Here is a 15,593-nt window from a genome sequence, read left to right on the forward strand (position 1 = left end):
TTACTGAGGAAGTGGTGAGATGCTGGCACAGGCTGCCCGCGAGGTTATGGATGCCCTGTCCTTGGAAGTGTTAAAGGCCAGGATGGATGGAGCTCTGAGCAACCTAATCTAGTGTTTGATCTAGAAGTTGGAAAACCTGCCTGTGGCAGAGGGGTAGGAACTTGATGTCCCTTCTTACCCAAGCCATTCTATGTTCTATATTCTAGCTGCTTTTTATACTTCAGTGATTTCAGATGAACTATGAGGAAAAAAATATATATTTCTCTGTGTTTAAGGCCTAAACTTTGTGAACTTATTTCTGCTAGTTCCATTGAGAAAGTGTATTAAATTACTTGATTTGATATTAATTATCTGGGCATTTACAGCAGTTTCAAGGGCATTTACAGCAGTTTCAACCAAAAAAACTCATCAAATAATGAAGTGCATTCCTCAGTACCATCAAAATGATATAAATAAATGATAAAATTCCCAATAAGCTAATGAAAGGAGTACCAGGAAAACAACTGAAAGTAATGCATTTATACAAGTAATACTATTTTGCATTGTTCCCTTTTCTGGGGCAATTTATTCCTTCATTATAAATAAAAACAAGTTTATTTTTCATTATTTTGATGAAAGAGATTTTGGCTAGACAAAATAAAAGTAGAGATTCTTACTTGTGTAAGTGATATTAAATCCTCTTCCAGTTGTAGAGTGATCTGACTGAAATTCAAGTCTTACTATGTGCCCACTGCTAGCTAGTTGAGAAGGGACTTCATTGCCAGAAAATGTGCCAAGAGGTGGTAAATCTGAAATCCCATCATCTTTCACAGTAAGATAGTCAAACTGTGGTTCAACATCAAAGTCATTGAAAATCAGATGGATTCTGCTTCCTGGCTCTGAGATAATCAGCCACACACAGTTCATGTTGTTTCCATATTCCTCTGGATAATTTGGTGAAAGAATAATTCCAGATGGTGTGGTGAAGTTGAAGAAACACGAGACTAAAGAAAACAAGGATAGATTCTCAGAATATTCTCCATAAACACGAAAAACACTTGTCTTGCTATTCTTGTGGAATATTATATTTTTGAGGTCTAGATGCGAAAACTACTACACATGCAGCCTGGAGATGTATAAGATTGTTACAGCATGTCTACAATTTAGCTCTGCAGCTTTTCAAGTCCGCCAGCTATGTGACTGCAACTGCGCTTGCAAGACATTATAAAGATGACATACAGAATGCCAAGAAAGCCAAAGTACTGCCTGATTTGTCAGAATTTGGAAAGAATCAGTAGGTTTGCTTGTTCTGAAATGAAAATGCAAACTTCAAATTTGAATGCTTTTTTTTTTTTTTTTTTTTTCTAAACTGAAAAGGAATGTCTTTCAAAACGTATTTAGAAATCCAAATCAATCAGGTAGAAGGGCCAATCTGTCTGTAGTACACAAAGTTCATGATGATGCATAGATCAGTACAAATTTAGCTATGTCTCAGTCAACTACCTAGTTTCCCTTTGATAAAACAGGATGATTAAACATAGATGATGCTTTTGTAAAAAACAACAACAACAAAAAACAACTAACAACAAAACAGTATATTCAGAAAGAGGAAGGCTTACTTCATGGTAATTAACACAAACAATAAATGTTACTCAGCCCTTCAAATGCATCAAACCAAACTCAGTGTTTGTAAATGTTCTAAGTTTGAGTTCCATTATATTTTATAGGACATGTGTCATGCGCACATCAAATAGTGTAGCCCAGTAAAATATTCCACACTGCTGCCAACATAAACTAATATATCAAGCCAATGCAGCATAGTACTTTTCCAAAACAGAACTTCAGTATTCAAGGACATTGCATTCTCATCATTTCATGCCCAGGCATTATGTGCTTAGACACATTTCCACTTTACACAAACAAATTGAGGCTGCTCAGAGTTCCAGAGAAAGCTCACTTAGCTTGGTCAATCCTGTAGCAGCATAGCTGCAAAACACATATATTGTACAAGTTGGACACCTCACTCTATTTTGAAAATCCAATACTAAATTATAAAACTCTTTATGTAGGAAAATGTGATACTATCTGGAGAACTGAAGTGACTAGCACACTGTATGTTAGAAAGATTTACTCTATTTTACATTAGAAGGAAAAAAAAAATTAAACAAATAGAAGTTATCTATTTAAATTAATTACAACTCTACCTACAAAAATATTTGATCTTTTTAAACAAAATTCACATCTAACGAGGTCAACTATCCTTCTTCCACGTTAGATATATTCCTTAAATGCATTCATATGTTTTTAGGATAATGGGGTGTGGGGGGGGGAAAGAAAAAAAAAAGGAAAAATAAAAAGGAAAAAATCCACCAACCAGCACTTTTACTTTACTTACATCTGCAGACTGTTTTGTAGTGCTAGAATCAATGTGCATATGTTGCTGAGTTCTTTAAAACACTTATGTGCTATTAAGCGGAGTTCAATTAGAATCAACACAAGTATTTATTAAAAGTATTAAATGATAAAATTAAATATAAAATGAGGGTATGAGCATTCTAAAATAGTCCTATGTGATAGTACTCACAAGTGAGTTACTATGAAACCAAAGAAAAAAAAGATGTCTCAAAGTTCTGCAAGGTACTTTGAAATGGTTTTCTGCTGGCTAGTCAAAAATGTTAAGAACAGTGAGAGGTGAAGGTCAAGAAATTATTACAGCAGAAATAAGAATAACTCGTACAAACACAGCTGGGTTTGTTGCCAGACCACTGATTGTTTTGTTGACATGTAATCGTTCTCTCTCCCACCAGTTCAAAAGCTGCTTGACATTCAAAGGTAAGTGTATCTCCATGCAGAAAACTACTGCCGGTTCTTTTCCCATATGATGGAATCCCAGGGTCACCACAGCCTCCTTTCTCAATTTCTGAACATTAAAAGAAAAAAAACAAAGAAATCATAGAAAGTAAGTTGAAGTGTCTTCAAAATACTTGGTGCAATACTTTAAACAAATATTTACATGTTAAAGTGAGGTAGAGATACGGGCTTTAAAAACACCTATAAGATGACTAAGGATCCTAAGTCTTTGTAGGCTAATAACTTTCTTACCTGCATTTCAGGTAAGAAAATTATGACTGCACTCAAATCTTATTTCAAGGTAAAATTACAAAGCCACACTCTCCATTATAAATGTGGAGACATCTTAACACATACATCTTACTTCTGTAATAACGTACTAGTGATAAAGAACCTATTTTAACTCTCAAATCTGCAGTTCATTATGTAAAGCTATTACAAACATCCTTATAGAAATTAAAAGTTATTGGTAAATTCAATGGATTTTATTTTAAGCACCAAAATGCAATAAACATGAAGCTGTGAAAATAAATTTAAATCCCATATTTCAAATTAGAGGCTTATTTTTTGCTAGTTGCATTCGGTTATAGTGAAAAAAGATCAACATTTAAGATTATACTTCCCAGATATTCTCTAAGAAATCCACTATTTAAATAACATTTATTTTGTCAATATTGAATATACATATACAAGATAAGAATAAAGAAATCTGGTCTCACTAAACTTATAAATAATATTAAAGATGGAAAATACAAATATTAAATGCTTATAATGGAAACACTGTATAATCTTGCAAACTACTATATATATAGTTAACTGCCCATTGAAACTGAAGGATACAGTTCTGTGCCATGACATTTTAAACACATTTGATATCAGTGCCCATTTGAGCAACAACACTAAGGAAGCACTTCTGGTTCAATAAAGTGTGTTTCTAAATTGGTAGTAAAATGATGTACACCTCATTCAATTGAACTCAATGATAAAATTTCTAAGGTTATTTAAATGTTTTACAGTTCAGACCAAGCTACAAAGTCCTAAACGTTCAAGACAACAAAAAGTAATTTAACACAATTAAATATATATATTATTAAATATATATTAGATAGATAGATAGATAGATAGATAGATAGATAGATAGATAGATAGATAGATATCTGCTTTCAAACACTGTCAAAGCTACTTCTATTAGGATTTAACACGGGTATGTACCTTGACATACAAGCTCCAAGAAAAAGTTTAATACACAGGATAGAATTACTGTAGTGCATGCAGTTATCTGTTATGCTTGCAACCTTAAAGCAATTGTGAACAGACTGTTCACAACCACATGTCACGTTTCACAACAGAACAGGCTATTCACAGAGATAAAGAGAAGCATACATTTTTTCTTAATAAGCTTTGAAAAGAAAATTACTTTTCCACCCAAATATAAACTTGGAGCAGTTCCAGAGTTGGCTGTTCTATTTAATTACTCTGTCTTATCAGAAAGCCAGAATGTACAGAATGAATGAAAACACCTTCCAGTTCATTAAACAAATATATTAAAACGGTAGTAGAATAATATTACAAATAGTAAGTAAGGGTTATCACAAATATAAGTAAGGATTACCAAAATCATATATTCACAAGAACTTTAAAGTAGTTTCATCTAACTGATCCTATTGACACACTGATTCCTAGTACTATAATTCAGCACTGGAAATTTGTATTCTTCCAGTTCTCCAGTTACATATGCCACCTGAAAGCATGCTGAGTACAGAAAATCAGAACCCTTATCTTAATTACATTTTTAAAAAATTATCTCCACCATTGCCAACAGATCTATACCTAAACTAGCATGTGTAAATGATCAAGTCTTTCAAAAAACACCACTGCATTTTGAAGATCGGGGCAAAAATATTTCACATAGGAGTGTCAGGATGTAAACTGTCACTGCTGAAAACTGATCCCTTAGGAAAAAAACTAGTGTTTCTTTTAATTGTCTCAAGAGGAAATATCACTGTATCTTTAATTAATGAATTTACTGATGTGGAAGACAGATCAGGATGCATTCTCACTCTCAGAAGATACACCAAGCCCAGGGAGTGAGCTGTGGATCAATGAACCAAAGATTTTAAGAGAAATTACCTAAAATTAAGCTTTCAGATAGGTTCAAAATTCATTTTTTATGAGTAGTATGGTATGTCTTCAGTAAAAACAGAATTCTAAATGAATCCTTAGTGAATCTTAACATATTACTCTTCTCATCCAAGAAAACCCAGTTTTAACTAGGGCAGAAATATAATTTTTATATTTCTGATTTGCAACCACAAATAAGCCATTAAAAATATAAATAACTAATCTCAGGTCAAATTTTATAATATAAAAACTAATTTAAGATCAAACTTTAAAATATCGTTATTATTTTTGGGAAAAAAAAAAAAAAAAAAAAAAAAAAGTTTAATAAAATCTGTTGTTCATCTCAGAAAATAGTATTCCAATGTTGCATTTTGCATTTGCCTCAAATACATTAGGAATAAATTTTAATCACATTAGATTACCTTGAAAATCCAAATAACTCATAAAATGTCAAAATGAAATATATTTACTTCACTTTTTAACTCAACTGTAAGGGTTTGTGTTTATCCAACATAAAAAAAAACTCAGCAAACATCACAATTTTTGAGGATGTATGACAAGGAGAATGACAATAAGGATGTATTGACAACAAAATGTTTGGAAAATTCTGTTCAGTTCTAAGAATCTACATCTTTTCAAAGATAGAAGACCACCTGCTACTATAGAAAATATATTTTAGTAATCCTTTGACAAAAATAATCTGTTTAAATTCAATGGATAGCATTCTCTCTTAGCTTCGAGATTAACATAAATTTCCTGGCATGAAGATTTACTAAAACATGCAGATAATTTATTGGTCATATTATATCATAGGTGTTAATATCAATCAAATACTTTAGTTCATTTAATAATCTACCAATTAATTTTAATTAATTTAAATTTAATTTTAATAGAACAAAAGTTCTATTGCTTTCACCCCACAAAAACAAAGAGTACTCAACATCAATACATTAAAAACTTTCCATACATTTTCAGTTCAGTATTTTTCTTTGCTCTTCAATTACAATCAATTTCTCTATATACTAGACAATTTTTACTCCAGAATACTTGAAAGACACTAAATCCACAGAATGCTTTATCTTAGTTGACTGAATTTCTCATAAATGCACTGATTGCACATCTGTAGTGGTAAAGATGATAAAACTTTCCCTTTAACAAGAGAAAAACTTATATCAGTAGTCTTAGTTTGAATGTCCAACTTCTTAATTCTTTATAAAGTATATTACAAACAAATCCATTTAAAAATTCTACCAACAGCAGAAGACAATGTTACATAATCACTTTCTTAATATTTGGGAAATCATGAGAGAATGACTTAAAAAAGCAATAAAAGAAAAATAGTCAATTAGTTTATATTCACAGTCTTCTTTGGAATGCATGTGTAATACTGATTTCCTAGTCTCAATAAAATATTGAAAATTACAGGAATTTAAAAACACCAATAAATCAAGAAACCATATAATACGTATATTATATAATAATAATAATAATATAAAAATATAAATATAAAAATAATATATATATATATAATATGTATAATATTATATGGTTTCTTGATATATTATATCATATAATATATAGTTATTATATATATATTATATATTATATATTATATATTATATATTATATATTATATATTATATATTATATATTATATATTATATATTATATATTATATATTATATATATATAATAATATATTATATTATTATATATATAATATAATATGACTGAGAGATAAAGAGAGAGTTCGTTAGCAGGATTACTGAAGAGGAGATAAGAGAATGAAATTATGACATATTATGCGAAGGAGCATGGGAGAAACTACTGAAAGTGAAAACGGTAAATGAAAACTAACAGAAAAAATATATTAGATAGCACATAATAGGTCTGTAAAGCTAGCTATTAAAGCTAAAAAGTGGTTGGCATATAGCTGAAAACAGAGTAGTCTCACAGGATAATTTCATAGATGATCACATTTTTACCATTATTCCACTATATTTCTTTACAGAAATGTTACACTACAATTTACTATCTGTCTCCAACTAAAAAGAGTCTTCCTTCACAGGTCATATAGTTCCCAGCAACATTCTAAGGGATGTCCCACAATTTCTCTTTTTTTTTTTTTTTTTTTTTTGTCCCTGTTATTATCAAAAAGGCTGCAGATCATATCCAGTAGATTAATTTTTGTTGCTCCTATCTTGTTGCATTCTATATCAACATTAAAAATCAAACAAGACTTTAGAATCAAATAGATGGAAAGTCAACATGAGGTTTGTTTTTTTTTTTTAATAATCTATTTAAAAGAGCACAAAAATGTTTTGTTGGTGTCAATAGAATATAAAAGCATGCGTTTAAAAATCCTTTAAAGTAATAAAAATCACAGAACGACAGAACTGAAGACATTGGAAGGGAACTCTGGGAGTATCTAGTCCAACCACCAGCTAAATCAGGTTCACTACAGTAGATTGCACAGTAGGTGTCCAGGTGAGTTATTAGTATCTTCAGAAAAAAAAAAAATAAAAAAAAAATCCACAACCTCTCTGGGCAGCTTGCTCCAGTTCTGTCATCCTCAAAGTAAAGTTCCTATAATGTGCAAATGGAACTTCCTATGTCCAAGTTTGAGCTCATTTCTACTTGTCCAGGCACTGGGTACCACTGAAAAGAGTCTAGCTACATCCACTTGACTTCTGCCCTTTAGATATTTAGAAGCTGGTCTCTCACAGGCTTCTTCTGGAGAAACTGGCTGCCCATGGCATGGATAGGTATACACTCCTTTGGGTAAGAAACTGGCTAGAGGGCTGTGCCTAATGGGTAGTGATTAATGGAGTTAAGTCCAGCTGGTGACCCATTTCAAATGGTACCCCCAGGGGTCGGTACTGGGGCCTCTTGTTTAATATCTTTACTGATGACCTAGACGAGGGGATAGAGTGTACCCTCAGTAAGTTTGCAGATGACACCAAGTTGGGAGGTGGTGTGGATCTGCCTGAGGGTAGATCTGATGGATCTGATACTCGGCTGAACATGAGCCAACAGTGTGCCCAGGTGGCCAAAAGGGCCAGCAGCATCCTGGTCTGCATTAGAAATAGTGCGGCCAGCAGGAGCAGGGAGGTGATCATCCCCCTGTACTCAGCACTGGTGAGGCCGCACCTCGAATACTGTGTTCAGTTTTGGGCACCTCACTACAGGAAAGACATTGAGGTTCTGGAGTGTGTCCAGAGAAGGGCAACAAAACTGGTGAAGGGACTGGAGCACAAGTCGTAAGATGAGCGGCTGAGGGAGCTGGGATTGTTCAGTCTGGAGAAGAGGAGGCTCAAGGGAGACCTCATTGCACTCTACAACTTCCTGAAGGGAGGTTGTGGTGAAAAGGGGTTTGGCCTCTTCTCCCGGGCAACGAACAGAACCTGGGGAAATGGTTGCAAGTTGTACCAGAGGAGGTTTAGGTTGGACATGAGGAAAAACTTTTTCTCTCAGAGAGTGGTCAGGCGCTGGAATAGCTGTCCAGGGAGGTGGTAGAGTCGCCATCCCTGGCAGTGTTCAAGAGGCATCTGGATGAGGAGCTGCAAGATATGGTTTAGTAGCTTGTGGTAGCAGTGGTAATGAGAAGACGGTTGGACTAGATTTTATAGGTCGCTTCCAACCTTGCAATTCTATGATTCTGTATTTCTAGGTATTGATAAAAAGTGAAATCTGTTTACCAAATTAAATCTTTAATATTTGTTGTGTACTTAAATATTTCCAGGAAAGTGAGGGTCATCACACATAAGAGTTTCTTGGGAAGACAAATGCCTTAACTCTGAACATCCCCCTCTTCCTCATTACCCCAGCTTTTATTGCTAAGCATGGCACAGTCCGGGTGAGCTGTCCTGATTCAGTCCCCACCCAGCTCCTTGTGCATTCCAATATTCCCAGTGGCATGACAGCACAAGAACCTGAAATGTCTTTGTCGCTGTGTAATCACTCAACAACAACGAAAACACTACAGTGATACTGGTGATAACCACTGTTTTCTTCACAAACCCCAAATATATGATGTGTATATATAAGTATCATATGTAAGTATGATAGGGGCTACTATGAAGAAAATTAATTCTATTGTTGTCAAAACCAGGACTTTATCTTTTTTTTTTTTTTTTTTTTTCCTTAAACTTTCATTATTGTCTAGTATCAGCATGATATGAGCTTTCAGTAACACTCTTGATTTTTAGAACAGGTTGTTCTAAGAAATACTCTGTTGTTCAAATTCTGTTAGTAAAGAACTAACAGAAAGAATATACCTTGACTCTAAAGAAAGGCCTGAGCAGTGTTCAGGCCACAAGTTAGCTCAAGACATCCTACAGAATGCAAGTTAGTAAGTTAGAGTAAACATCTGGAAGAGACATAAAAAAATGAATGCTACAGTCCCTGAAATTCACATTCATAACATAAGTCTTGTGAAAAAGTAAACCAGGGAAAGAGGCAAAAAACTATAAAGTTGTAAAAAAAAAAAAAAAAAAAAAAAAAAAAAGTATATTAAATATGACACAAAGAAAGAAACAATCTAGCAAGAAAGGAGAGCAGAGAACACTTCCTTCATTTTTTTTTTCCATAAAAATATTATAGCTAAATAACACAAGCTAAAATAAAGTCCAAGTAAAGAGCATGACAAGAAGAGAACAGGTTAACAATTATTTAGAAAATGTAGGCAAATTCAAGAGAATAGGTCCTAATTAAATTCACACTGAAGTACATAAACTGAAGTAGCCTATAAACTACTAGCAATCATCTTCACGAAATCATGAAGGACAATGGAGATCACAGCTTACTTGAGAAGGGCACCTGAAATAACTTCCTCAAAAGTGGAAGAGAAGAGAGCCCAAGAATGACATGTCAATTTCCCTTAATCTAAAATTATATTAGAACAAGTTACCGAAGAATTTATTAGCAAGCATACAACATTATAAAGTAAAACCAGAACAAAAACCCATGCAACAAGAATTTATCAAACTGTAATCTACGTTGACAAAATAGCTGGCTTTCTGAGTAAGAATAAAGACCTGACGTATTTTGAAATCGATGTCATTTCTGACAGTTTCAAATAATGTCTCATAAGAATGAAGAACATATTATCATTTCTAGGTAAGTTCACTCAAGGTGAACAGCAGATTGAAAGAAATAACACATAAAGAAAAATGATTTGTTGTTATAGTCTTGGAGTAACACATGAAATGCAGAGAGAACAAACTAGATACTGTATTTTTAGATGATATAGAAGGAAGTTAATACAGTGTAGAATACTGGATCAGACCTTAAGCTGGACGGCAAAAAAAATTACAAACTGGTTTGACAACAAAAATTAGAAATTGATTAAACTTGTAATCTACTTGTATACCAAGTAAACACAGGATCTTTTCTTTAATCCCAAGATCAGCTGTTGTGGTTAGAGCCTGTTCTATATCTTCAAAACATGACACCTAACATCCAAACTCCTCAGTATACACCTCAGGCACAGTATCTAAAAAGGTAGTTATCCTTTTGTTCAGTGCCCTCACAAAAATTTTGGAAAGGGAAGCAGTTGCTGAGATGTAATAACTGCAGCTTTCCTACTCAGAGACAATGAAGATGCTTCTCCCAGATCAGGGAACTGCAGACAGGTCTTGCTTTAAGTAGTTCTTGAACCATAAAACCAGAATTACCAAAACAAGTGGGTTGTCTTATTACCAAAAAAAGAGAGATCAATAAACTGAGGTGATGGTAACTGGTATACTTGCTCTCAGAGGAGAGGCTGAGGCAGCTTGGCTTTCTCAGAGATAGCTTCAGGGGACCTGACAGCAGCCAGCCAGTGCCCACAGGACACTGTGCAAACAGACACAAGTCTTTCAAAGCACTGCATGGTGGAAAGTTAAGAGGAACAGAAATAACAATATGAGAAAAAGCCCATACAGGAAAATCTATTCTCCATGAGAAGTGCCAAACAGTGGAGTAGGTTGCCCAGTAGGGCTGCACAGTCTCTGTCCTTGGAGGTTTTCACTTATTAAACTTGGTAGTGCTGTCCTGAAAAACTCATATCTGACGTTGCTTTGAGGAGGAAATTGTAATAGATTCTACTCCTTCAGCCTGAATTATCCTATAAACCCCTGACAGCATGCTATCATGCCAAAAGCAGTGTATGTAAAACAAAGCCATCTCTAAACTGATGAATCAAGTAACACAATATTTATGAAACAGAATTTCTCAGAATGTGGTTCTTTGAGGACAATCTCTGAAAGTCTTATGTTCAGAACACAGTTGGGGTATTAAATAATATTTTTGTACGTAAGCTAGTTTCTGAAATAGGCAGGATTTTACCTTCCCAAGCAAATTGCAGATCATAAATAAGTTTGGTTATAAAGAGCCCAGGAGGGATTCTTATTTCCTTATCTAAAATAAACCAAAATACACCTCAGATGTCATTGTACATTCATACTCGATTGTAATCCAAATTTAAGAGGCTATTTCATGAATCAGACTGGTAGTATTGCAGATTTAAAATAGGTTAATGCAAGTCTAAGGGATCAATTGAATAATTATAATGCATAAATTAAGTTTGATTGGGAGAACTGTCAAATAACTGAAATATTCTTCATAGCCTCCTAATATAACAGTCAGAAAATCTTGGGTTCTTCATATGCAGTATATTACTTGTAAGTCATCACTTGCTACCATCATGATAGCTTTTGAAGCTCTAATTTTTTGATCTGATTGGGGAAACTATATCCACATAACTAGAATAAAGAGAATTTTTAAAATTTTAAAATGGGAGGACGGTTGGACTAGATGATCTTGCAGGTCATTTCCAATCTTGTGATTCTGTGATTCTATGAAAATTCTGGAATTTGTTAGCATTTCCCATGTTCTCTGTATCTAAACGTTTCTATTTAATTGTAACTTCTTGTCTTTAGCATCACAATATATTAAACAATTTACATAAAACCCTAAGTTAAAAGTTGAACTAAAAGTAAATATGTCATAAAGATATGAGTTAAAAACTGTTTCTCACTGTAGAAAAGCTGATTCTAAGCAAAGTAATGGAGCAGTCAACACAGGCATCTACATCTGAAGGGTTAAAGGATGAAAATATAATTTTTTTTTTTTTTTTTAATAAAGCACGTCATAAAAGAATAGGATTTTTAAATTAAAAACTTGGTTGATATAATGCATTTTATCTTGCTTAAACCATTTAAGTTAGCAATATGTGGCATCCTAATTAAGAACTGGCATCGTGGAAAATCAATTTAGCAAATACTAAGTGGATGAAAATTAGATAATAATAATATTTCAAAGTGCAAATGCGACTAAGGATTATAAGGAGGCAATAGAAGTGTTGAGTAGCTTAGCATATACTTTTTCTGCTCTTTCCTAATAACATATGTATTATTTACATATTTACAATACTACAGAATAACAGTCGATTAATAGTAATCATAGTATATTTAAGATGCTATAACCCTGTGAAACATTTAGTAGGCCTGAATACCTTCATGTGCATATCTGCCCACAGAAGCAATGTTTTTTTCTCATACTCTGTCCAAAGAAAAAAATCAACCATCAAAATTCCAAGGATATGGTAGCATATGGTAGATTTTGTATTAGTGAATTAGTGCTATATGAGAGGACCTCATTTTTTACTATACTTATAGGTTGTACTTATAGATTGTAATCACTTATTAATTGGGTGTTATCAATTTTTAAAGATCAGGAAGAAAGAGTTGAGTATCACTAAATAAAATAGAAGATTAAAAGGGATTATAGGGTAATAGGGATAGGGTGTTGGATCTGGCAGACTGTTATGCCTATGATACAGGTTATAAAAGCACTCAGTACTCAAATGAAAACAAAGAAAAAATATATATTTGGAGGCTTGAGGCTTCCCAACCGCCTGAAAAGAATGAATGTTTGCTTGTTTTTGTTCTTGTTTTTTTTCGGTTTTTTTTTTTTTTTTTTTTTTTTTTTTCATTATTTAGAAATTCTTGGGAATAGCTTTAATTCAGTCAAGGTTAAAAGAAATTCTCTTTCTTACGAAATGCTATGTAAAGAAGTCCAGAAGACAGTCTTTGACTCATTACTATTTAGAAATGAGTTAATTTCTACTAGATATTGTGTTTTGTTGATAGCAAAAAAAGATTTTGGCAAGATTAAGAGTGCAGCCTTCAGATGCACTGTACAGAGATCTGTACAATATTTATATAACCATACCAAACCAGTATACACTTGTACATAGTTAATTGATACTGTATACACACACGCAGAAAATAAGTGAAATGTGTTATTTTCAGTGAAATCTCACAAAAGCCCATTGCAGTCTTTGTGGAAATTTTTAGTCATATATTTAAATTTCAATAGATAGATTGGATATCTCAGTTGGAAAATTTCATTCAACATCTTGCTTCTACTGCTTCACATTCAGAAAAAGAAGGAAAAAGGCTGAGTTGTGTAGGGGGCACAAGAGAAGAAAAGAGATCCTGGAGGAATTAGACTCCTATACTAATATTAACCGTGAAATGGAAGTGAACAGAGAAGATAAAAAATAAACAAGAAAAGCCTGTGTTAGCAAGAAGGACTTAGAAAGAATTTCAGAAAAAAATCCTCTCACAAATACTGCTACCATTAATAAGCACACTGCTCTAAGCTTCCCAAGGACATACAAGGCTGAGAGAACGCACTAAAAATGTTAATAGTTTCCAATTCTAAATTTTATGGTAGTATAATTAAGCTCATGCTTATAACTTTCTTAGTTGGTTATAATTCCAGAAAAAGATACTAGCTTTTATGAACATCTACTACTCTTCAATGATTCATCCATATTTTATTTGGTTTCTACAGAACGTTCAAAAACCAGCAGAGATTTTAAAATGTTTGGGGTTTTTTGTTGTTCTTCTGTTTTTGGCAATCAAAACTGCTTGAAAGTCAACTGTACAAACTTGTAAAAAAGAAAAACACAAAATCTGCTACAGGAATGTCCTGTGCCTGTTACAATTACATATAATCAAAATTTCCTACAGCTGTCAGACAGACAACAGGTCACAAATAAAATACTTTTCCTGTTCATCACAAAAATGGTTGCCTAAAACAAAAAAATTGTGACTCTAAACTGCTTGACAAACAGTTACTAACAGTATACTGTTCATTTCCTTGCACACTGGAATATTATTTTACATGGTCTGAAACCACAACAGTAAAACTTTCCCTATCTTGTCATTTTGATAGCTTAGAGCATTGATGTTGAAGTTATACTTGAGTAATTTCAAAATTATTCATAAGCATTATTAAAACATTTTATTTCAAATTCTACAGTGAACTCTAAGACCATAAAGTTAAGATCTTAAAGAACACAGGTACCCACAGACTGTAAAATCTGTCATCCAACAGACTGTCCCGAATTCTTGAGAAAATTTTCTGATTTCTACATACTTTTACAATTAGCTACAGAAGACAAACAGAGAAATGGTAGATTGATATTAGTATTCAGATTGGAAAGTTATGGATGTGTGCTTAGGTGATGTCCACTATGCCTTCCTATATTATATTTTGTAACACACGAAGGTGTTTCTCTGTGTAATGTTCCCCATAGTACATTTGTGTAACTTTAGTTAAGAAACAAGCAGTGGAGTGTGATATGATACAGTGGGAAAATGTTTATTATGCACTATAAAAGTGAATATGAATGGTTTTCACTAATTGCAACATTCTAGTATCTTGGGGAGAAAGTGAAAAAAAAAAATTATAGCTTTTTAATTATTTTTTCTTTCAAATAGCACAACTAAAAAAAAATGGAAGTAGTTTAGTGGTTCTTATCAATGCACAAATTTTGGCACCCTAATACACTGAATCACAGAATCATAGGAGTTATAAATCACAAAGTCCAACACCATGCTAAAACAGGCCCTCTAGAGTACGCAACACAGGAAAGCATAGGTGTGTTTTGAATATCTCCAGAAAAAAAGATTCTACCACCTCTCTGAGCAGCTTTTCCAGTGCTCTGTAACCTCTCAAGAAAAGAACGTTTTTTTCACATTCATATGAAAGTTCTTACCCTCCAGTTTGCGCCTACTGTCCCTTCTTCAGTCACTGCACACAACTGAAAAGAGCCTGGCTCCATCCACTGGAACAGGTTGCCCAGGGAGGTTGTGGAGTCTTCTCTGGAGATGTTCAAGACCTGCCTGGATGCCTACCTGTGCGACCTGCTGTAGGGAACCTGCTTTGGCAGGGGGGTTGGACACGATGATCTCTGGAAGTCCCTTCCAAATCCTACAATTCTGCGATTCTGTGATTCTTCTATAAGCATTAAGATCTCCTCTCAAACTACTCTTTTCCAGGCTAAAGAGTCTCAGGTCTCTCAGCCTTTCCTCTTAAGGGAGATGCCCCAGGATTCTAATAATCTTTTAGCCCTTTGCTGGACTCTCTCTGGGAGTTCCCTATCTTTTTTGAATTGAGGAGCCCAGAACTGGAAACAGTACTCCAGATGTGGCCCCATCATGCAGAGCAGAGGGGAATTTATCAACTCCCTTGACATTCTGGACACAGTCTTTTTAAAATCTTTCTTTTTTTCTTTGCAAACTATTTCATACAGAGGTAATATTGACATTAGGAAAAACAAGTCAATAAATTTAAGACACTGGAAATGG

The 15,593-nt window shown here is 33.6% G+C and overlaps 2 protein-coding genes across 2 annotated transcripts in view; one reads left to right on the forward strand and one right to left on the reverse strand.

The window, feature by feature from the left end:
- Positions 1-15,593, reverse strand: part of CSMD1 (CUB and Sushi multiple domains 1) — a 984,784-nt gene that overhangs the window by 231,168 nt on the left and 738,023 nt on the right. Inside the window, exons 13-14 of the mRNA XM_052696996.1 lie at positions 2,717-2,899; positions 657-983 (exon numbers count right to left, since the gene is read on the reverse strand). Of these exons, the coding sequence (XP_052552956.1) occupies positions 657-983; positions 2,717-2,899 (510 nt within the window). The remainder of the gene's footprint in view (positions 1-656; positions 984-2,716; positions 2,900-15,593) is intronic.
- LOC128087832 (uncharacterized) overlaps positions 1-15,593 on the forward strand; it is a 303,478-nt gene that overhangs the window by 38,944 nt on the left and 248,941 nt on the right. The window lies entirely within an intron of this gene.

This window comes from Tympanuchus pallidicinctus, unplaced genomic scaffold (assembly GCF_026119805.1).
Source record: "Tympanuchus pallidicinctus isolate F22 unplaced genomic scaffold, pur_lepc_1.0 scaffold1, whole genome shotgun sequence".
NCBI lineage: Eukaryota > Metazoa > Chordata > Aves > Galliformes > Phasianidae > Tympanuchus > Tympanuchus pallidicinctus.